The sequence below is a fragment of the Perca fluviatilis genome, chromosome 21 (assembly GCF_010015445.1).
Source record: "Perca fluviatilis chromosome 21, GENO_Pfluv_1.0, whole genome shotgun sequence".
Taxonomy (NCBI): domain Eukaryota; kingdom Metazoa; phylum Chordata; class Actinopteri; order Perciformes; family Percidae; genus Perca; species Perca fluviatilis.
Genome location: NC_053132.1, coordinates 31,197,181 through 31,221,259, shown reverse-complemented (window position 1 = coordinate 31,221,259; position 24,079 = coordinate 31,197,181). Strand labels below are relative to the sequence as shown.

The 24,079-nt window shown below is 41.3% G+C and overlaps 2 protein-coding genes across 3 annotated transcripts; one reads left to right on the top strand and one right to left on the bottom strand.

The window, feature by feature from the left end:
• Nucleotides 1–4,946: 4,946 nt before the first annotated feature.
• On the bottom strand, nucleotides 4,947–12,655 carry nrbf2b (nuclear receptor binding factor 2b). 2 transcript variants are annotated; one of them, XM_039787516.1, is made up of 5 exons: nucleotides 12,449–12,655; nucleotides 9,397–9,481; nucleotides 6,672–6,712; nucleotides 4,998–5,731; nucleotides 4,947–4,964 (listed from the first exon to the last, which is right to left on the bottom strand). In XM_039787516.1, exons 1-4 carry the CDS (start codon nucleotides 12,476–12,478, stop codon nucleotides 5,018–5,020), a joined length of 870 nt encoding a protein of 289 aa, XP_039643450.1. In that variant the 5' UTR covers nucleotides 12,479–12,655; the 3' UTR covers nucleotides 4,947–4,964; nucleotides 4,998–5,017. The 2 variants fall into 2 exon arrangements, with proteins under 2 accessions (XP_039643450.1, XP_039643451.1); XM_039787517.1 differs by lacking the exon at nucleotides 12,449–12,655 and adding an exon at nucleotides 11,049–11,092.
• A 311-nt stretch (nucleotides 12,656–12,966) lies between these two features.
• LOC120550740 (NHL repeat-containing protein 3-like) lies at nucleotides 12,967–23,647 on the top strand. Its single transcript, XM_039787515.1, has 4 exons — nucleotides 12,967–13,512; nucleotides 18,098–18,300; nucleotides 18,887–19,469; nucleotides 21,787–23,647. The coding sequence occupies exons 1-4, from the start codon at nucleotides 13,248–13,250 to the stop codon at nucleotides 21,846–21,848; spliced, it is 1,113 nt and encodes a 370-aa protein (XP_039643449.1). The 5' UTR covers nucleotides 12,967–13,247; the 3' UTR covers nucleotides 21,849–23,647.
• The last annotated feature ends 432 nt before the right edge of the window (nucleotides 23,648–24,079 follow it).

Sequence of the window (24,079 nt, the reverse complement as noted above, 5' to 3'; positions counted from 1 at the left end):
TCCAGGATCCAGCCAAGTCTCAGGGAAAGGACACCACAGCTCCCAACATCCAGCTGGAAACAGACCCAGACTCAGAGGCCCCCCAGCCCACCGCCCGACGCCTGCACACTGGCTAGCAGGATGCCTAGCAGAGAAGTCGCCGTCGGTGTTCGATTCCTCCACGCTTGCCTCTTTAGCCCCCTCTGATGGAGAGATGGAGACGGACACAGAGATGGTCTTTCTTGTCCATGTAGTCAGGAACAGGGGCGTAGCACAAAATGCTGGGCCCTGTACAAAGGCATTCTCTTTGGGCCCCTCCCCACATCCACAGCAATTCTTTCTAGCACCTTTTTGGGCCCTCCTCACATGAGGGCCCTGGGTACTCATTCGCCTCTCCACCCCCAGTCCGACACCCCTGGTCAGGATCGTAGCCATAGGTCCTAGCTGATAGTGGTCTTCATCTTTTCCAGGCTAGCAGAGTCAGCAGGAGACTGCGTGATGAGCGACTCAAAGCCACATGCCATCACCTTCCAATGTCAACCACATAAAGCACAACTAATATTTGGAAAATAGACAATTCAGCATAAGTTTTGTGAAGCTGACGGAGAAGTGACCGGAGAGTTTCCACGCCTTCTAGAACTCCGGCCATCAATTCCAAGTGAGAGGTGACTCTCCCTTTAGCTGTATGAAATGAATGTCTGTTTTCATTGTAATGCTGCATTCACGTCCTATGAGAATGATAATCGCAACAACCAACAATTATTCACTAATTTAAATTCAAGTCCACGAATGTAGATTTCTGTAGAGATCAGTAGCTCCTCATTGACCTTTTCACATTTAACACTTACTAAGTATGTGAAATATGTCTATCATGTCAAAGACTTTTTTTAAAACAACCAGAGAGACGTTATGTTCTGCCATAGCTTTTAAAAGCTGTGATCAGAAATGATGATAAAAATGTTTTACTCAATCAGCTTTCATTTTCTACAGCATTACAGTCAAATTCTAATGCTAACCCTTACTAAGAAACGTGTATTGTAGTATTTAACAGCTAAAAGCTAAGGTAACCATAATGTGAGTATTTCACTGCTGAAAATGTGGATTTATCATGTTTTGCATAGGTCGTGAAAGCAGCATAATGTCCTGTTTGAAGCCAGTTCTGCATACCATTATTGTTCCAGTAAGTACATACAGTACAATGTTCTAAGTGTGAGTCCATGAGTTCTAATGCCTCACAGTGTGTGATAGTGTGTGCATGCACATTCAGACTGCAAGCAACAGTCAACAAGTTATCTCAAGCCCTTTTCTTTCCTTCGTATCAACAGCTGTCACACACTAGCTGATGAACATTGTGGAGCATTTAGCAGCTAAAGAGCCAAATATGTTTTTCTGTAGCTGAGGGAGACCAAAGCAGAGCTGAAAGTGAATAGATCAGGCCAGAAACACCACTCCAAATCAATGCCAATATCTGCTGGATGTGTAAATAGTCTAATAGTTTGCTACCATGCTGGCCATAACAGATTTGGTATGGTTGCTGTGTCTATCAATTTGCTTGGAGTTCTTTAGCCCACTAGTGAGCAGAAATGGATTAGTGCAGCTTTAAAGGTCCAATGTGTAGGAATGTCTCCCATCTAGCATTGATATCATATATCGCAATCAACTCTTTTCGCACCACGCAGTTCAAAGTAGGTATTACAGCTACGGTAGCCTTCACGCTTCAAAAAGCCACTCTCTTGCTCTTTTCAATCTCCTTTTTCTTTTTCTCGGGGCGAAGAAGAAGACTCCTGTTCCTGACATTTGGATTTTGAATACGTGTGGTCCTCCATGTTTCCTTCTTCAAACTTGCCACCGGGGCCGGGAAGCTACGATACCCATTAGCAGCGTTAGCAGCACCTGTGAGTTTATCATGTGACAGAGAAAACGTGAAAGACGGAGCAGTACGTCCTGTATGTCCCTTACTGGCTAACTTATTTCAAGATGGAACATGAATATGGAGCGTCTACCCCAGTTCATGCAAATGTCAAATTTCAAGCCAAAAGGAATACTTGGAATTGATGGTGGTGGTAAATATTCATGAAAAAGGACAAGTTGGTGAACGGGCAACACAGATTTAGAGAATGAACAACTGAACACGTTACACACTGGACCTTTCAAAGAACAACACCAGTGTTTTTACATGTTTTAGTCCTCTTTATGTCCTTTCTGCTGACCAACTTCCAATACCTAACAGCGCTTTAGATTTCTAAATGTGTTTCTCTTGGCTTCCAGGCAGTCATTTATTTTTAATTTATTACCATAAGGTATTAAAGGGTAATTTCGTTTTTTTTTCAACCTGGACCCTATTGTCCTATGGTTTTGTGTGTAAGTGACTGATAGGAACAACAATCTTTGAAATTGGTCCAGTATTAAGCATGAAAGCTGTAACCGGCAGCCACAGACCGGGCTGTAATATAACCCTATGGGGAAATGTGCATCGTCAATTTGGTCCACTAAAAGTGCTTTGTTCTGCAAACACAATTTCGCGGATGTTTTTATGTTTAAAAAAAGGATCTTACTCTTTAACAGGAAGGTCGACCTCCTTAGAAATCCTTTCCATAATGTTGTCAGACACTAAGAATATTAATCTGAGTCTGTCAGCGGCAAAAGAAGCACTTTTACGAACGTAAATAGAAGTTGCACAGTTGTTCTCATTATCGATTAATCTGCCAATTATTTTCTCGATTAATAGTTCATCTTTTGGTCTGAAAATATAGAAAAATGGCCATCACAATTTCCTGAAGCCCAAGATGACATCTTCAAATGACTTGTTTTGTCCGTCCGACAGCGCAAAGCACAATTACCTAAAGAGAAGCAGAAAATCCTCACAATTGAGAAGCTGGAACAATATTAAAATAGTTCATTTTATTTTGGTCAATTGATTGACTGATAAATTAATGAATTGTTTTAGCTCTATAAGCAAATTTCAGATCTCTACAAATGTGGCATTGTCTGCCTGGAAGATGAACAACATTCAAAAGTCTGTGACACTGCAATGTTGGGAAAAGCTCAGCAGATGTAGGGCAGATGATTTGGGGTAAAGCACTTAGTATGCTCTTTTCACTGGAGAGCATTACCAAAGGATCGTGATCTAAACAGCAAACTCCTTATTCCTGTTGCAAAGCTTTGGAGAACAGAGAAACTCATCAACTTAGTTGCTCACAGTGTGAACAAGCAGTGTCTGGATGTGTCTGCAAGGCTCTATCACCTTTAGGTTAACCTCAGGCTTTAGCTAATGTCGTGTGTGTGTGTGTGTGTGTATTGCTGTTGTTGCATAAAAACACCAATCTGCAAGAAAATCAGAGATGGTACGTATTCTCTCATTGGCAGCCATAACATGTCAAAGACCTGCTCATAAAAAATCACTTCACACACAAATGATCACTGAAGCTTTTAATTTAAGTATGCTAAGAGAAAAGAAAATATGCAGCAATGTAGTTTTTCTTCAACAACAGCAATATGCTTTCCTGTGACTGAATCACACTGCGCATGATCCTGATGTATATGTGTGTGTGTGTGTGTGTGTGTGTGTGGTAGGGCAGGGGTGTCAAACATATGGCCCGTGGGCCAGAACCGGGCCGCCAAAGGGTCCAATCAGGCCTAATATTACCCCTCTTCCTTGTTTCCGTAACATTGTTTTTTCTTCCAACAATGGCCTTAGAATTCCGTCGTAGCAGAAGCAACTTGCGAACAGTTTCTGATCTTTCTGGAGTGGTTTAGTGGTCTGGCCCACTTGAGATCAAATTAGGCTGTATGTGGCCAATGGACTAAAATGAGTCTGAAACCCCTATGATAGACCAATACCTCCCTCTGACACTGTTAATAGGCAGTCAAGTTGGTGCTGCGCCCTTCCAATGATGCCCTTAAAGGAGCAGTTCATCCACACATTCTAAATTTAGCCATTATCAACTCACCCTAATGCAAGCTGTGGAGTTTGTATGTCAGTGTGTGACTTATCTAACAACTGAGGCAGCTGGGAACCCAGAAAATAACTCCAAACAGCTCATGTAGCATATTAAGGGCTCTGAAAAAAGTCCATGATTACACGATTATCTTATAGACATTAATCATGTTAGATGATTTTAAACATAGTATCGTTTTTAGACAGAAATAGGAAAATTCAGTTGTTTTCATTCATAAAGTTTGAGACAATGGTGTGTTTTAACACCTCTCATTCATGCTTTTTTTAAATTTCTTTCTTTCTTTCTTTCTTTCTTTCTTTCTTTCTTTTTCCAGTAGTCAGAAAAAAATAAATAAATCAGGTTCTGTTGCAGAAGTCAAAAAGGTAATGCAAAATCACATACACACAAATTACAAATAAGTCCACCAATGGAATAATTAAACAATGTAATGTTGTTTATTTACTGTGCTGACAAGTACAAAATATTACGTAAATGATTGACTTATAAAGAGCACTATAATTTAGCTCTGGGAACACTGAAATTATGCTGCCTAAGTTGTTCAGAGTTATTTAATGGCTATTTCCAGACACAATGTAAAATATGTTCTGTGTAGTTTAAGAAAAAAAAACTAAAATATAACCTCAACATCCATCTTCTCATCCATCACTGTCTGACATACAATCTCACTGTTTTCCATCTGACATTGTGGCTGAACTATTCCGTTATCTCCGATTGCATCATTGTATTAGTAGTATAGGTGTTATCACTTCATCTGCCTGATTATTATTAGTTTTCCTGCACCTGTATCATTCTTATTAGTGCAGAGAGTTTGGGGCTCATAGAATTTCCATGATAGCTCTGTCCACCTTTAACTTGAGCAGAGGTCTGATCAGACAGAGCCTGTGGGTTTCAGATGTCAAACATTTTTGGCATCCAAACTCAAAAGCCATATTGGTTGAACCCTTGTGTGTGTGTGTGTGTGTGTGTGTGTGTGTGTGTGTGTGTGTGTGTGTGTGTGGTGTGTGTGTGTGTGTGTGTGTGTGTGTGGGTGTGTGTGTGTGGTGTGGTGTGGGGGGGGTTTGAGAGAGACATGTCTCGTATCACAGTTTGTCCCTGTCCAGTAGCTCCTGTAGTTCATTCTGGATGTCCTCTGGCAGCTCCAGAGGAGGCAGATCATCCAAACACAGATCTTCCTGAGCTGGCATCTCCAGCGGTGGCAGCTGAGGGATTGCGATCTCCTTTCCCTTCCCTGTGCTTTTCCTCTCCTGCCCACCCCCTGTTCCCATAGCGCCACCTGTTTGAGGGAGCACCCAGAGCTCCGAGCGCTCCACAAAGTCTGCCGCCTCGCATGCCTCTGAGCGCAGCCGGGCGTTTTCCGATTGTAACTGCTTGTTCTCGCTTGCTAGCCGCTGGTTTTCATTCATTAGTTGGTCGACCAGGCGCCGCAGGTCATTGATTGTGGTCTGTTGTTCTTCCAGGCGAGTTTTGTCGTCCTTGGTGGTCTTAGATCCAGGGCATGGTGGAGTCAAAGGCTGGCAGCCGCCAGTCTGCCGAGTCTGAAGTTGGTAGAGCAAGGTGTCGTACTCCCTCTCCCTGATTCCTACACCCTCTTCAGCCGAGAGGCCTGGGGAACCGTGGGGCTGGAGCTGGCCGGCGGACTGGGCTTGAGACGGGAGGGCTGGGCTGCCGGAGAGCTGCACCTGGCCAGGTCGGGCCTTTGTTGCCTCACGGCGAGCCTCTCTCTTCAAGCGCTCTTGGATCAGTCGCTGCTGTTTGATATGACTGTCCCTTTGCAGCTCCATGGACAGACAGGCCTACAGACACACAGTATCAACACCAGCCACAGCACTTACAATATTTACAGTTACACTGACATATCAAACTAACACAAGGAAAGAAAGTCAGTACGCAGACTTGTCTGTAAAGAATTAGTAAACAAGTAGGGATGCCCCCTAAAATCCAGTTCTGAATTGGAAGTAGTTCTTACTTATCGTAAGTATCGAGATTTTTAGGTTCGAAAGCGGAGAGAGAGCAGATAGGCCGCAGTGGTGAGAAGTGAAAGTTAACCTTTCAGTCAAGCTGGTGACGACTATACTCCTTACTGGAAGTGCAATAAAACCTCCCATCCACCACCGGTATGTTTCAGCCATAGCGTACTGGTAAGGAAATTCTTATGAACAAGCTAAAATAAAAGCTTGTAATGGTTTGACTAATATGCACGTTTCTTAAAATTTGGCAAAATCTGTAAGAATGTAGATTTACAGGTTGCGATGGCAGCCCCCACCAGCCACTCCTCCCTCTACCTGCCTTACCTGTCCAGCAGTGAATCCACATCAGCAGTAATAGTGACTAATGGCTTTGTTACATTTTTTTTTAAACTTCAGACAGTGTTTTAATGTTAGGAATATAATATAGGAGCAATTTTTATAATGCAACGCGTTTTGTGTCATCCAGTGGCTTTTGGCAGACCTCCGCTTGGAGTCCCATGCGCTGGCGCCACGGAGGAAAGTCATCTAAACACACTGCCCACACCGCCATGACACAGAGCTGGATTTAAATGGCCAGAATATCTCTTTAAGTATGAGACACCAAGCAAATTACAGCATTGTCTAACATTAATAATGTCAGAAAAGGTTTACTTTTCTTAAAGTAAAAAAGTATTATCAGCAAGATGTACTTAAAATATCAAAAGTAAAAGTACTCCATGGGCACATTTTCCACAAACACACACACAAACAAACTGGAATATCTCACCTGCTTACACTCGGTTGTCTTCATTGCATTTGTCAAAAGATCTGAGAGAGAGAGAGAGAGAGAGAGAGAGAGAGAGAGAGAGAGAGAGAGAGAGAAGAGAGTTCAGAAACACGGGGGGAGGCCAACAACTTTGCCTGTTCCACAAACTTCCATTATCAATGTAAATAGAGGCTATAAATTAGGGGTGCCACGATTTTAAATCAAGGTTTCAATTTTGATTATCAAAATCAAAAGTAGGATCAGCGATTCCCCCAAGTATTTGTTTCTCTCTCCATCCCCGCTGCTTGCGCACATCCCAAGAAAAAAGAAAAAAACACAGCTTAGCTTACTGGTAGTATGCAGCTAAAGACACAGCATAACATTAGCTTATCAGTAGCCTGCAGCTGCACTTCTCCAGACACCATGGCCACTGCTGGAGGCGGAGATAATGGAGAAACAAGAGAACTGGAAAATTCATCCCCTTCCTTGAATTCACCAGTGTGGCAACACTTCGGGCCCTATTTTAACGATCTAAGCGCATGGCATACAAGGGTTGTACTTAGTGTCTTCATTAATCAGAGGTGTGTTTTGGGCGTAACATGCAATAGACCAATCAGAGTATCTCCCATTCCCTTTAAAAGCCAGGCGCGTTTGGACCTTAGAGCATTGCTGTTATGATGGAGGATTTGCACCGTAATATATTTATTTTTAATCATTTGCATGTTTGTGTGCTGCTGTGGGTCCCTGTGTGTGTAAAAAGCATAGTCTGCACGAGCCTAGGAGCATTTTACTAATGCTCTGTTAAAATAACAATGAAATGCTGCGTTATTGACTTTAGACCAGGTTTTTGTTGGTCAATGGTGTGATCACTTCTCGCTGCCTCAAGATAGCAATACTCCCAGAATGTACCAACACACCCAGAATGCACCTGAACACACCTCCCTGTAAGACCAGCATGCCCAGAATGCACCTGAACACACCTCCCTGTAAGACCAGCATGCCCAGAATGCACCTGAACACACCTCCCTGTAAAACCAGCATGCCCAGAATGCACCTGAACACACCTCCCTGTAAGACCAGCATGCCCAGAATGCACCTGAACACACCTCCCGGTAAGACCAGCATGCCCAGAATGCACCTGAACACACCTCCCTGTAAGACCAGCACGCCCATGAAACCATTAAAGGGGTGATAGAATGATTCTATAGGGTATTTTACACTGTTCCTTAAGGTCTCCTAATAGGGTATGTAACATTGGTTGGGCTGAAAATTGCCCGAATGCTACTTTATTAGGCCCTTAACTACCCTGTGAATATGGCTCTATTTGGAACAAGAGCTTTTCTTCCAAATATGGTATGCTCATATATGTATATGCTCATATCGAATTGAGCGCGTGCGGATTGGTTTTTGCAAATACATAGAAACAACATGGAGACATAGACAGAAGTTATAATCTCGTATTTCAGACAATTATATACAATTATACATTGTTTGTCGGGCTATTTCGTTATTAAATTCACTTCTGAGACTTTTTTAAGTGAGAAATCAACTGTATAAAGCTCAAATATGGGCCGTTTTACGAAAATGTATGGCTAATTGCAAATTTTGTCCGACTGTGTGTCGGAGTTCAGCCGCCGGTGCTGCCTGTGTAGCTGCCTCGTCGCCCAGCCTGCCTTCCTTCACAGACCCCGGCCTGCTGTGAGGTAGATTGAGCTCCGTCACGGCTGGCAGCCCACAGCACTTCATACCCGTGCAAAGTCACCGGTTTTTGGGCTAATGGACTACCAAACGCCGCTGCCATGACAGAGCTCCAGGGCCTGCAACTCCCCTCTTCCTGCTAAATGGCCGGTGTGTGTGAGTGAGAGCGCGTTCAGCGAGCTGGTTACGCCAGCAATCTCTTACCACAGGTTCCAGTTAATCTTGGCTGGCTGCCAGATGCTGGCATAACTAGAGTAGCTATATTTACAGTTTGAATTTCGTCACGCCACTTATATAACATCTACCTAAAGGTCTTATAAAGCTAACAACGGTGTCCGATTTCAAGTTAATGAATTTTTGTGAACATTAGGGGTTTCGTTAGCTGCTACAAATCATGGATAGTTAGCTTCATTTTCGGCGTAATTAGAGAACATTTACAGTTTGAATTTCGTCACGCCACTTATATAACATCTACCTCAAGGTCTTATAAAGCTAACAACGGTGTCCGATTTCAAGTTAATGAATTTTTGTGAATTTCTGAGGAATTCTAAGAGGAGGCTAGCTAGCTCTCATTGATAGAGCTCCATCCATCCGCAGGCTCTATCAATGAGACTCGCGGACAGGAGGCGTTTATTTCACCGATGGTTTGTTTAAATAACTCAACACATTATAATTACACACATTAAAAGATTAACTGGAAACTGTCAGTCCACTTACAAAGTTCTCAATGCTTCGGTTTACATGTAGGGACCCTCATTATACTACCGTGGAAGTGTGGTGCCGTTTTGAGCCTTGTTAGTGGTGTAGAAATAGCGATTTCTTTTTACTTTAGCAGTGCCCCGACGACTAGCATTATAAGCTAATTAGCGGTTTGCCCTAAAACTGGTCACATCCAATTAGCATGAAAACATATCCCAGAGAATGGTCGACTCAGTACACGTGTTATTAACCCCTAAGTTCATTTTGCGCCGCAATTCTCCTTTAAGAGCAGCTATCCTCAAAAGTAGCACGATTGCCACAGACTCAGTGTCTGTGTCACTGAACTTACCTGCTGCTTTTCCATGACAGGAGATGGCCTCTTCATACTTTCCAGCCACCAGCAAACGGTCTGCCTTCCTGCACTGCTGATGAGCCTGAAGAGAGGCAAGTTTCAATAATATTTTCCAATCATCATCGTATCATAAATTACGTTATCGTTCTCTTGTCCCCCTCGACTTGCCCCCGTCGCAGAGTGTTTGTAGAATGATTTGATTTGAATGTGGGTTTCGACGGACAATTGACTGACGTAATTATAAGAGTAATACAATCAAACGACAGAAAATGAATCCGCAAGAATTTTGACAATTGCTTTATCTTTTCAGTCATTATTCGGGGAAAATGTGAATCATTTAGTGCTACTAGTTTCTCAAATGTGCGGCTTTACGGCTTTTAATTTTATAACCGCGACATCATATGACAAATCCCCTAATACATAAGTTAAAGACAACAGCTGTGGTGTGCGTTTGGCTGTATTTGATTGTAAAATGATCACACAGAGAAAGACCTCGCTCTCTCCGGACAATACTGGTGTCTCTCTTCTCCAGAAAATTGCTAGATTTGTCACAAGTTGCTTTTTTGAACCCGCCCCCGCTGCTGTACAGAGGCTCGTAGGCTCTCCGTTGGTAGCAGAGCCGGTGAACCGCAATCACTCGTCTAGGGATGTAGTAGTCTCGTATTGCCAGACCTTCCTCCCCAGTGCTGCGGAGGAGGATCTGGCCACTCCTAGTTCTCCCGGGATGGGAGAAAAACGTGCTCTGGTCTATTGGCATTCCTTTAAACCAATCGTCTTGGGAGGTCAGAGCCACGGTGCCTCTGCAAAATAGCCTCAGGAAGGAACTTATTTTGGTGGAACATGTGTACTTTCAAAAGTTGTTTTAGTCGTGCAACAGAAAACTCAGATTAACGGATCACAGGCTATTTACCCTGCAGAGATCTGAGGAGCAGTTAACCATAGTCCTCAAAAATCCACCGGAGTTTAAAATGACAACACAATGAAGCGGAAGGTAACGGACATCCGGCCGAAAAGTAGGGTTGGGTACCGAACTTGGTACATTTTAGGGTACCGACCGAATTATGTCGGTACTACCGTGGACTGATTCACGCTAAATCAAACGGTGCCAAATTTCGGTACCCGAGAGCGACTAAGCGCAAGTTTATCTCTCCTCTCTCCGGCAAATGCCGCTGTAGTGAGTGGTATGTGGCGCCAGGGAATCGAATTATGCCTATTTACCAGTCCCTCCAGGAATTCGCTACCTTTTTTTGAGATGTTGCGGCCCAAAATGCCTGATTTTGCGGGAGCTTTTGTAAAAAATTGCAATAAAAGTTGCGATGTCTTTTTGTTGCAATGAAGTTGCGGGAGACAGTGAAATTTTAATTTAAAAATAAAAAGGAAACTTGTTTAGGGGAGAATAAAATGACTCTGGGCTGAGTTTTCCTAGTAACCAAAAAGGCTCAGGATGCTGCAAACGTTGGTATTATATGAAAATGGCTGGTGGATTTAAGACCAAAAATAAATTTATTGAATGAATCAAATTTGAACATATGTCAGTGGCTTGTTGATCTTTACATTGTTAGTTAATTTCCTATCCTGGCCTGGGACACAGTCATACAGTTTGATAAAGTAATGCTACTTATTGGACTTTAACTTATCATTTCACTTACAATAACGAGCGTAGCTGTCCTCAATTTAGGTCATCCTGTACGTCTCATCTCCGTTTTTTTCCTGCATCCACCATGTGTGTTGTTTGTGTGTGTGTGTGTGCACGTCAGTTGCGGGGGGGCGACAGGATTGAAACAGCAGCAGTTTTCAGTGACTTTAGAGGGAAAAAACGTTACAGCGTACATTGACGTTAAAATGTCTACAGGCTGGCAGGACAGCCTGACATGTTTTGCACAGTCTTTCGCTGTACGTTTTGTTGGGAAATGTGAGATGTTCCGAGTCAGTCACACACGTCTCATCTTCATATCAGAAACAAGGAAATTAATTTGGCGACGTCTGTGTGTTACGTCTCACTCCCGCTTGGTCATTGGCTCTCAGAGTCACATACTGACGCAAAGTCTGGCACGTGGTACTGCTGGGATTGGTCGAAGTCACAGGAAACTCTGGTTATTGGTCAAATTTGCGGAAAAGTTGCAGTCACACCAAATTCACGAATTTCTGTGAACTGGCGCAATCGCAACATCGCGGAATCCTGGAGGGACCGATTTACCACAGCGGCTGACCATCACCCACTTTTCGATCTCTGCGTCACTCTTGGATATTGCACGAGTTCATATTGCGATTTTGGTAAAATCGTGATTAATGTGCAGCCCTAGTGCTCCACTGATACAGAATCAACTCACAGAAGTCAAGTCAGTACATGATAGGATACGAACCACAAAACAAGCAATTCACAATCTGTGACTTAAGCATGTGATCGGTTTTCATCCCGCCCCTCAAAGAATCGTAATCAAGAATCGTTAAGAACCGGAATAAATAAGCAAAATTGGAATCGGAATCCCTAAAATCCAAACCATACCCAACCCTAACGTTACCCCTAATGTCGTCTTTCTTAATTACAATGCTGATTACAATGTTATATGCTAGATCAAAACGGGTAACTTGCCTTCAAAAGAATGCCACTGTCATTGTCCTTAATTGACAACAAGGAGACATTATAGCGATTAAATGGCAGTGAGGTCATACAGCGATACGTTTTTAAATACCCGGCTAACAGCAACATTAGTTATTAAATGGCCTTGCAAACAAGTCAACTAAGTAAGTTCGCACCTCGCTGTTAATAACAAGTCTTAACACGACATAGCCATAACAACATAAACACCTAACGTTATTCAATCGGATAGTAGCTGCCATGTTCCAACGTCAGAAGTCTGGCTCGTTCTGTCGAGGACAAACCCAAAATGTATTATGTGTAGCCTGTCAGCAGACAACAGGAACAAGGCAAACAGAACGGTTAGCCGCTAACTTGTATGGGAGCCAGCTAGTGGAGTTCACCTATGCAATCTCTCTCTTAGCTACAGTAACGTTAGCCTCTTATTGCAACATCAAGACCGAAACTTACGAGATTAAGCGGGCTGTCCACGACCTCCATGGAATCGATTCTTCTATGGTTTACACTACATGAAATGTGTCGCTGTCATTCGCACTGCGATAACAAAAAAAAAGTATTGAAAAAAGAATTATACGAATATTAGCTACTGTCAGGGAAGCACAACAGTCGCCTCCACAGTCAAAGCTGCGTCAACACGTCGTGATGATGTCACATCCGTTCTACAGTACGTTTTGGTTAGACGTTGTGCTGCGTCAAATCCCACAAATTACCAGGAATAGAAAAAGGCTTGCCCTGAAATTAAAAGCCTTCAAATAATAGCGTTGGAATAGTCGCAACGGTCTTTGTAAAATACGAACAACCAGGCATCTGCATTTCTTTAATATTCACTCAAACATTGAGTCGGACCTCTTGCTTGGCCCATAATCTGCCCGGTAACGGTAAAGTATTAACGTTAGCCAGAATTGATGGTCTTAGTGTTTTAGGAATGCTTTTATTGCGAAATATTACCGGAAATGCTATGCGTTAATCACTTGCACTCTGTTTTGTTTTTGTCTAGGACTCGAGGAAGTGAATTCTACATTGAATGTGGTCAGTGGGTTTCAAATGATATGTAAATCCCCGGGTTTTAACTTTATAGTATCGCATCTTAACAGTTATCACATTACATGTTTTGCTTGTTTCGGAACAAACTGTGTGGCTGACGGTAACTGATTAGCCTACTTCATAGTGTGTTCTCGCAGAGCTAACGTTACCGAGCGTCACTTGACCAGGATATTAAACGCAACACAAGCCAGCAGCTAAACCACCGATGCTGATGAAAAAGAGAGGCCATACGTGTTTGCTAGCGTCCAGTATGGCTTCGTTAGTTTTGCTCATGGTGATGCTGTACGGATGTGGAACCATTGGCACCCAGCAGCCCGGCAGTTCCAGCCTCAGACGGGACTACCAGCTGCTGGGCAGACCCCTGTACAAACTGGACCTGAGCTGGCCCAAGAACCCAGAGCTCTTCACCGGGGAGGTGTTCGGAGTGGCTGTCAACCAGTACGCTGGTGTGGTGCATGTGGCACAGAGAGGTAAATACGTGCAAGTAGGGGCTGTGCAATATGTCGATATTATATCGATATATGAGGACAGATATCTTAATGTTTGGATATCGTAATATCGTGATATGACACAAGGGTTGTCTTTTTAAGGTTTAAGAGGTTTCATTAAAGTGTATTACTTCTGAATTTACCTGACTAACTAGCTTTGTGAAAGCACCAATAGTTAACGTTACTATATTGCCACAATATCGACATTGATTTATTTGGCCAAAAATAGTGATATTTGATTTTGTTTCCATATCGCCCAGCTCCACATGCAAATTATCAAGTTAGAGCAAATCTACATTTTGCTTTATTTCATTTGTGTACTCCAAATGTAGGTTTTTGATCATATTAGTAAAAACATTTGTGTTTGTTTTGTAAATAAAACCTTTACTTTAAATGAATAGATAGAATAAATTAAAAATGTGTCACGACCTGGCTCAAAGGCATGACAAAAAGGGGGAGACACGTTTGTTCAGTTAAACCAAATTTATTAAAATAACCAAGATAAACGTGAAATCAGTTAATCAGTAATGTGTGAAATGTATGGATGTCTGTAGATGTATCAAAGCTAGAACGCAAATATAACTAAACCCAAAATCCAAACAAACCAAGCAGTCTTGAGGAGGGAGAGAGAATGACTGGCCAAGCACTCCTACTTATAGACAGGTGAGCAGTCAGTTGCTCCAGGTGTCAATCATCAGTCCTCATTAGCAAATCCCCAGAGCCCAGCAACCAAAGGGACTTAATAGGCCTAGGAGCCGTCACACCCCCCTCCTCAAGAACAACGTCCCACCATGACCTTGGAAAAAAAAAAAAAAAAACAGTTAAATCCAACAAAACACATTTTATATTAAACAACCGACCATGTCAATACCATCTCTAACATTCAGCTCAGCGCATTATCTACATAACCCAAGGGTCGTAAATCCAAGGAAATACTGGAACATTTCATGAAACAAGAAAATGATAGGTAGTCCTGACACAACAATGGCACACGCAACAGGGCATCTGCCACCACATTGTCCGTAATGCGGCGCATTCTCTTCCCTCTCTCCTTTCTGGTTTACCGGCCACTTGCATCTCAGAAGACAAGACTGCACACACTGCCCTCCCCCTTTCAGGGACCTCTGGCACTCCTGAAACTAAAGCAGACATATGCATTCGTATTGGCGGTAGGGGTACACCATTTGGTCCTACATCCTCTGGCCACATACAACCCCCTACCAGGTCATTTCCCAAAATAACGTCAATCCCTTCAACTGGTAGTTCTGCACAAACACCTACGTCTACCTCCCCTTGTACCAATCCACAAGACAGATGCACTTTGTGCACAGACACAAAAATAGTCCGCAGGCCCAAGCCCCAAATGGGAACAGCTACTGGTGTCTGATACTGGAGAAAAAAGGCAAAATCTTTCTCCTCACAAAGCTTTGCGCTCCCGAATCCCTCAAAATTTTGATTGGAACCCCCTCATCACTACCAAGCAGCTTTACAAAGCCTTCAGAGACAAATTGAGCATAACACAAATCAATCTCCGAAGTATATACTGGCTTAACCTGCATCCGAAATGGAGCCACCAAACCTGCCGCAACACCAGGTGTAAGACTCCGAACAGGGGCAGTCAAACCAGCCGACTTAACATTGTACATCGTACTTTTCTCTTGTAGCAGAGGACACCCTTTCTTCCAATGACCTAGTTGATGGCAATAATTACACACCGTTGGGTCACTTTTGTCCATAGAATGGTGTTCCAACATTGGGGACATAACCTCTGCCCTGGGAAAGCGTTCATTGTTGCCCTGCTCACCAAAGATACGCCTGTGTGTCAACACATTCATCGGCCAGCACTGCAGCCTCACTCGGACACTTGACCTTGTGTTCATTAACATAGGTCGCGACATAATCGGGCACAGACTGTTTAAACTGCTCTAGAACTTCTAAATCACATAACTCATCAAACGTAACACCAGAAGAGCACAAACGATTAAAATGCAATTTCAAATCCCTGGCAAACTCAACATGTGTTTGTTCACCAGTCTGTTCGCAGCCCCTGAAGCATTAACGATATGCCTCAGGAACGAGCTCATATGCCTTTAAGACAGCTGCTTTGACCGTTTTGTACTTTTTACAGGCTTCAGAAGACAAAGCTGAGTAAGCCTGCTGTGCTTTACCTGTAAAAATACACTGTAACAACAAAGTTCTCTCCTCATCCTGCCAGTCTCTCGAATCTGCAATCCGCTCAAACAAACTGAAGAAAATCTCTACATCACATTCACTAAACTTTGGCAACAACCTCAAATTGCTTGCAACATCAAAACATAAGCGAGGAGATTCAAAATTTAAAGCTGATGCAGAAATTTTTCCCTCTTTCAGCAATGTCAATTTTTGAACTTCCAAATCAAATTTCCATTGTTCCCTTCTGAATTTGATTTTCTCCAATTCCTGTTCCATTCTCAAAACCAATAATATTTTTTGTTTTTCAAATGTTAACGCAGTAGTGGAAATAGTTAAACTACTCTTATCTCCCTCATCCCCCCCCAACACTTTCTCTTCTGCCAAATTAGCCATAATGACACACCTCAGGGCCTCCTTAGGTCCACATCAATAGAGTAATGCTGAGCAATCCTCTTCAGCTGTTCTTTAGTACATTGCTCCAGCAACTCAACAGATGGACCTTGAAATTTTCAACAATATTAGACCTAACAAACCAAGCATAAAAAAGGATAATACTCAATGTGAAGCAAACAAATCCTCCCAAAATAACATGGTCCAAAACATATAAAAACAAACTGGAACCTCATTCTAAACTAACTAGTACAATAAACTAGCTAACTAAAACTCATCCCTAGTCTTCGGACAGGTACAGGTGGCGGGTATTTATTCACTGTAAACCAATGGGTCTGAAAAGGCCCCTGCTATGCAGTCACCCTCAGAACACCATGGATGTGATCCCGAGCATAAAACTCCAACCACTTCCCCCGTCACACTAACAAATTACCCTGCAACAGACTCTAATATAACCTGCTGCTAAACCTGACAGAGGAGGACACCAGTCACAACAAGACCACACCAACCAATTAAGCACTATTTGTTTACCTCAACATTGAGCCAAAGAAAAACCTTCCTCTAAAGTCCTCAAACAAAACTCCAAACAACTAAAATCACATGTGATACTCCACCCCAACCTAACAAGATAAATAATTATTACCAATGGCTGAGTTGACGAGCCCCCATGTCACGACCTGGCTCAAAGGCATGACATTGGTTTAACTGACAAAGGTTTGTTCAGTTAAACCACATTTATTAAAGTAACCAAGATAAATGTGAAATCAGTTAATCAGTAATGTGTGAAATGTATGGATGTCTGTAGATGTATCAAAGCTAGAACGCAAATATAACTAAACCCAAAATCCAAACAAACCAAGTAGTCTTGAGGAGGGAGAGAGAATGACTGGCCAAGCACTCCTACTTATAGACAGGTGAGCAATCAGTTGCTCCAGGTGTCAATCATCAGTCCTCATTAGCAAATCCCCAGAGCCCAGCAACCAAAGGGACTTAATAGGCCTAGGAGCCGTCACAAATGTTCATTAACATTTGTGAAAATAATTCCAGATGTGTATAAGACTTGTAGGTGTGTTCTAATTTGAAAATATGAATGACATTTTCAGATGTGTGCTGAGACTTGTTGTTGATGCTTAAACGTGCACTGAGATGTGTGAATGTCTATCTTGTTGTGTAAATGCATACTGATTTTTGTAAAAGCTTACAATTGTTTCCTAAGATTTGTGAATGTACTGTGTGTATGTATATATATATATTTCAAATTTCAAATATATATATATATATATATATATTTCAAATTTCAAATATATATATTTTTTATATATATATATATATATTTTCAAATTTCAAATATATATATATATATATATATATATATATATATATATATATATATTTGAAATTTGAAATTGTTACAGATGGCTCATGTTTTATTCTTTTGTTTCAACTTTTCATGCCAATCAAATGTACCCAATCTGCATACAGCTGTTTGTAAATATATCACCCATTAATATCATCAATTAATCCTCCTCCAGCATGACTTGGAGTTAGTCCTAATACCCACATCTAAGTGTGTGTTTGTCCAAAACCAGCTAGTAAGCACCACAAAGTGTATCCCAAATCTGAAAATTCACACACAGTACATTTAACCCTTTGTTGATGCATAATAACCATTTCTGAGTGGCATTCAGATCCTTATGGCATATACAAATTGTTAGACCCATTACCATTTACAAAGACAAAGCTGATAATATTCCATATTTTTAGTATTGTCAAAAAATTCCAGAAACACATTTGGTTTCTATAAAGCATTAAATGGCTGTCAAACAATTGTCTCTTGATATCTTTACAACCCCTACGTTGCAGAATAGTATTATTCATACTCTATTCATCTTCCTAGCTCCTATTCTCTTGATCATACTTTTTACTTTGAACAAGTACCGATCAAATCAATATAAAATGTACTGCCAGACATTTCAGACAGTGTTTGCCTTTGCTTTGCTATTAGGTAACAATGTGCCCAAGGTGCTGGTTTTCACCACAGACGGAGATTTCCTTATGGCCTGGAACACGACCACCCTGGAGATGCCTCATGGTATATTTGTAGCAGACGCTGCCTCGTCAAACCCCACTGTGTGGATCACAGATGTGGGGAACGGCCCGTACGGCCACTGCATCAAACAGTACTCCCCATCTGGGAAGCTCCTGCAGGTGACTGCTTTCTCTAGGATTTGATTTGTAACTAGAAATATTTGGTTCAGGTTAGTCTTTATCCACAATATACAACTTCTGGGATTGTTCAGGTGCGGCCAGAAATTCCGCCGGATGTCCCTCTTTTCTATGGTTAAATCCAGACAGCTAGCTAGACTATCTGTCCAATCTGAGTTTTCTGTTGCACGACTAAAACTACTTTTGAACCTCCACATTCCACCAAAACAAGTTCCTTCCCGAGGCTATTTTGCAGAGGCATCGTTGCTCCGTTCGCCGCTGAGCGATGTCCATGACGATTGTGATTGGTTTAAAGAAATGCCAATAAACAGAGCACGTTTTTCTCCCATCCCGGATTGCTGTGTGGACTAGCCAGACCCTCCTTTGCAGCGCTGTTGAGGAAGGTCTGGCTATGTGAGACTAGGTTCAGGTTCCATTAGCTTGTAGTATTTAGCGTGATATATATATATATATATATATATATATATATATATATATATATATATATATATATATATATATATATATATATATATAATTAGAAAAGCCAAATGTTGCTTGGTGTTGACTACTTTCTTGGTTTTGTCAGGTTCTTGGTACGCCAGGGAAGGCAGGCTCCGGGTTGAACCCTCTGCAGTTCGACCAGCCGGCGGAGATCTTCGTCCACGACTCCGGAGAGATGTACATCGTGGACGGTGACGGGGGGATGAACAACCGCCTCATCAAGCTGTCCAAAGAACAGGAGGTGTTGTGGATGCACGGAGAGAAAGGACAAGGCCTGGCTCAGTTCTACATCCCCCACAGCCTGACTGTGGACAACGCCCACAGGGTGTGGGTGGCCGACAGGGGGAACAAGAGGATCCAGGTCTTTAACTCCATTACCGGGGACTGGCTGGGGACATGGGGGAGCTGCTTCACTGAGGATGCGCCCTACTCTGTCCGCCTGACACCAGACAAGAAGTACTTTGTTGTTGTCCAGCTCAACACCAACCAGATTTCGCTGCTGGATGCCCCACCGGTGGGTTTGATTGGCCAGTGCAGTGTGGTCAGTGTGATCCAGCTGGCTGAGGAAGTGAAGCCCCACCTGGTAGACCTGGACCTAAAGACAGGGGCCCTGTATGTGGCTGAGATTGGAGCTCAGCAGGCCCAGAAGTTTACCCCCTTCAGTCTGGGTAAGAGCTTCCCATAGTGCCACACTTTGAAATCATCAGAAACTATCTGCGCCTATAATAAGCATTACCAATTATTAGAAACCAGACCAAAAATGTCCATGTGTTATGTAATTTGCAATCATGTGATCCAGAAAAAAATAATATCTTTGTCAGTATGATGAACCCTACTTATACTGTGAGATCCAATATCTGAGGTCAAGATGTCTACGATATCCCATGACAACCCTGTCTCATAGAAATTACATTTTTATAGTAAGAGATTACAACAGTATTTGGGTTTTGAAAGAAACTTGCCTCAATGGAGCGCAATCACATAAGGCTTGTATCGTGAGGATGCAGATTACTTAAAGTTCCTCATGGGGGCGACAGAAACTACGCACTTTAGCTAGCTTTAATCAACATGAGCCCAGAGTCCAACATGTAAATGTGCCAGATTTGGCCATGCAGGCTAATTTTCATCTGCAGTCCCTAGCAGGTTGATGGCTTAAAACATGAGATAAGCCACAACAATACAACCCATAATCATAAAACAAGAACACATAGGCATAGACACAAAAAGACACAACCATGGTTGATAGCATATATTAAGTGAAAATTCTAGCGTCATATTTGAAACAAAGCCACTTCTGCTATTACAAAATAATATGGAGTTGGATTTTTTTCTTCACAATACATAAGGATATCATGTTGTTGGTTATTTGTTGTCAATACACCGTAATCAGTAATTGCCATCAAAAGTGAACGTATGGTTATGGTTGTTATTTCCTGTTTGTGAAATGATGTGCCATTTGTATTTTTTCTTGACTTTGGACTGCTTGAAAAGACGAGAGTTTCTCTGAGGCAGAGCTGTTTCCTTTCTTCTCTGTAGAAACTATACAGTTTTTCTCAATCGCTTTGGCACAATCATTGAATAACTATTAAACTTCATCATACTATATATGATTATTTATATGAACATTAGGTCAGTTGTTCACATGACTATAGTCATTTGTAATTGCTTTGGCACAAAATGCATTGAGTAAGCCTCGCAGGTCAAAATAGTTTGCATTCATTTGCCATTGAATCATATTATTCTCAAATGCAGTTATACATATGTTTATTGTGTAAATCCCTACATGCAAAATAGAGCCACCAACAATCACAATAACCTGTCACACATACATATTAGATACATAATAGGTATGTGGTTTAGTTGTACAAGTTTTCAGATGAATAGACTTAGACTATATAGGGAACTATACAATTTCCTCACAATTTAGAGCAACCAAACGCAAACAGGTGGCAGGTGAGGATATGAGGGGGCGCGGGCGCGTCATGCCAAAAGTTGTTCTTTCGTTGCATTGCAAGGGAGGATATCCAGTGGTGTAGTCTAATGTGTTGTAGTAGGTATACTGTACTGTGTGTGTATATTGGCCAGAATTTGCCTTTTGGGGAGGCATATCATAGTGGGAGGTCTGGGTGTCCCCCCAGGAGAATTTTTCAGCATCAACGATTTTGTTTTCTTGTATTCGGAAACACTTTTATGCACCAATTTACGGTGGAAATACCTTTATTTAGCCTATGTGAAGAAGAAAAACACAGATGACAATTCAAAATATATAAAAAATATAATGGAAAGTATGTTGTTGCGTGTCATTGGGTATTTTTAAGTGGATATATGGAAATCCTGGAGCTTTCTTAGTGGCTATACTGCGTATACCTGCGTATCACGTAGACTACACCACTGAGGATATCAGGTGTGATGTCGATAAAATGTTGTGGCCAGACAGAGAGGAGAGATTGGATGACCCATGAGGTTGATACATTTGCTACATATTTTCTTTTTTCTTGCACACTTTGTACAGTATTTCATGATCATTTTGCTGTTGTATATCTTTTTTTTTTCTGTACAGGCTTTCTTTATGTATTTGCATTTGGCTGGTGTGTACATACAATGAGAAAGTATATTGTGTGCCATGGCTGACATCAATAATATTCAGCTACCTAAATATACAATGTTAGCAACTGGACAATATTAGTGGGTAACTATCACCCTTTCAGCGTGCACTGTCATTTGACAAGATGTCTTTGCATTTTGACTGTCTTGGTCTAAGCTATGATGAAGGAACCTTTTGTTTTGATGCCAATGATTTATTCATTGATGGATTTATTTACAGCATTATTTTGATGGAGTAATCACCTTTTGCAGGTCACATAGAGTGATGTGCTGAATGTACCAAGTGGTGTGAGGGTTGTACTTAGAGTTTTGACAAGTTTGTTTCAGTAAATGTGCCAAATCGATTAAGAAAAACTGTAAACTCTTTTGTGCTTTTTGCAGGTTCAGCCTTTTACCAGGATATGGCTGTTTTTAAAGACATTCCTATGACTACACGTGTATAAATGTGTAAAAGGCTAGAACTGAATTGTCTAGCGTGCAGTTTGATCTGAGTTGTCTATAAATATCATTGAAGCACTTCACAATGCAGTAAATAAATAGTGTGTGTATATATATATGTGTAATAATTTTTTATAAAAAAAGATTTTGCCATTGTAGGTGTATAGTTAATCTGGATGTATTATGTGACTGTTTTGCAGTATATGTCCTGTATTACAGGGTCACCGGTATTTTGATATTGTCATTCCGGTGAGAAACGTATAGTGATAGCATCTTTGCTTTTTCAGTGACTCTGTGTTGCCCCTGTCAGTCACTGTACAGGTTATGTGGAAACATGAATAATTTGTGATTTACCTGATTCAGTGAGGGAGGAAGTGATACTTGCTGTTGGTTCAACAGTCCTTCAGAGAGTGCTATAAAACAGGGACCTCCCACTGTATAGAATTGTAGGGTGTTGCACTTATTCTCTTTGCATCTCTGCTGTCATTTAGTTTTGATAACCTAACTTACAGTTCACATATCCACACTTAACAGTATTTAACAAGAGGAGCCAGTAGCGGGCAGATGATTGCACCTTTACCAAAATCCCAAAACCTGAAAAAAACTTTCATTTCCAGAGCAAGTTTTTTGTGGAATAATATCCCAAGTAACATTCGTTTTATCACAGGAAAGGTACATTTTGAAAAAAAAGTCAAATCTTACTTAAATTATTTATCATGAGATTTCTTATTATGTGGTTAAAATATTAGATTTTCTTTTTTGTCTATGTGAGCTACCTTAATGTTAGCTATTTTTTAGCTTTGTTTTCAAGATATTTCTCTATTTGCTTGGTTTGTTATTGTTTTTATTAAATTTTTATTTTGGTTGCTTTTTTGTTATTTAGTTCTGTATGCAGTTGTGGTATTTGTGTTCTTTTCTTTTCTGTATGTGTCAGGAAATGTTTTAATATTGTCTGATTTTAATGTTGTTTTGGACCACCAGGAAGCCTAGCGGGTCGTCTAGGCGTCAGCTAATGGGGATCCTTATAATAAATACAAATACAAATGAGCTTTATGTAATCATGTTTTCAGGCCGTGGTTTGCTGGTAATTCCAGAATGTAAATCTATGTGGTTCTGTCTAATTTTACACATTAAATTCAGTTTAATCATCTTGAGGAGTACTACTCTGCCTGCGAAGACAGTTGTATAATATTCTGTGGCTCTGGGGGAGCTTTGTCACGTCTGAAAAAATTGATCTCAGTTTGGGCTTGGTGACTACAAATAGTTAACAGAAAACCTGCGTTACTAACAGTGTATGGATTATGAAAAGATGTTGGCATTTGCCAGGCAGGGATGGTCTGACGAAGATGCCATTGCATGTAGAATTCTGCCATTTTGGAGTTTGACACGTATTCAAGACAAAGAGTCAGGATATCTCCCCAACTTTATGGAGGTGCATTACTGCCAAATTTGAAGTCACTTTATTAAGTTGTAATCTCGAGATAGTGCCCTTGAATTGTTATCCACAGCATTCTGAAATGTGCCCAAGATGCATTTGTATGTCCTGATATACTTTAAGGAACAGTGTTCTGTGCTGAAGGTGATGTACTTTATTCAAAACAGACAAAGTGGCCAATGAGTTTTAATGATGAATGTCTGAAGGAAGTATAAATGACCCGGTTGGTTCATTTGGTTTTATTGTCATCATTTTCCATGTGTAAATCTTTTTGGCATACAGTACTTTGCATTGTATTCATTGGTGTTGGAAAATGCATGTTAAGCTTTTCCCCAATAAAAACAACACAGAGAGTTGGCCTGTACTGTGGGTTTGAAGAGTGTGTATTTGTGTAAAATGTGCGTCTTTGAACTCCATCTACCACTAGATGGAGCTCAGTTCATACAGTTTCCTGCGCATACAGTATCTGCTTCCATGAAAATATATTGATAGGTTGATTATGGATTGCAGCTAGAGCTCAATTGCAGAGACACATCCAATCTGCAAGACATCCAATGTCTTTTACTTATAAACTATACTTATGCACAGTTTTAAACACAAGCACATGAACATGTACAGATGAGCGTGCACTGACTTCCAAATAATTTCAGGATGTTCATGTCAGCACAAATCAGTTCAGATTTTCTTAGTAATACATTTCCTACTAGCAGAACTGTAAATGTAAGTGTTTTTAAAGAAGGTGTCCGCTAGTTTACAGTTTAATTAATAATAGATAAAGTGGATCCACAATGGCTTGAATTA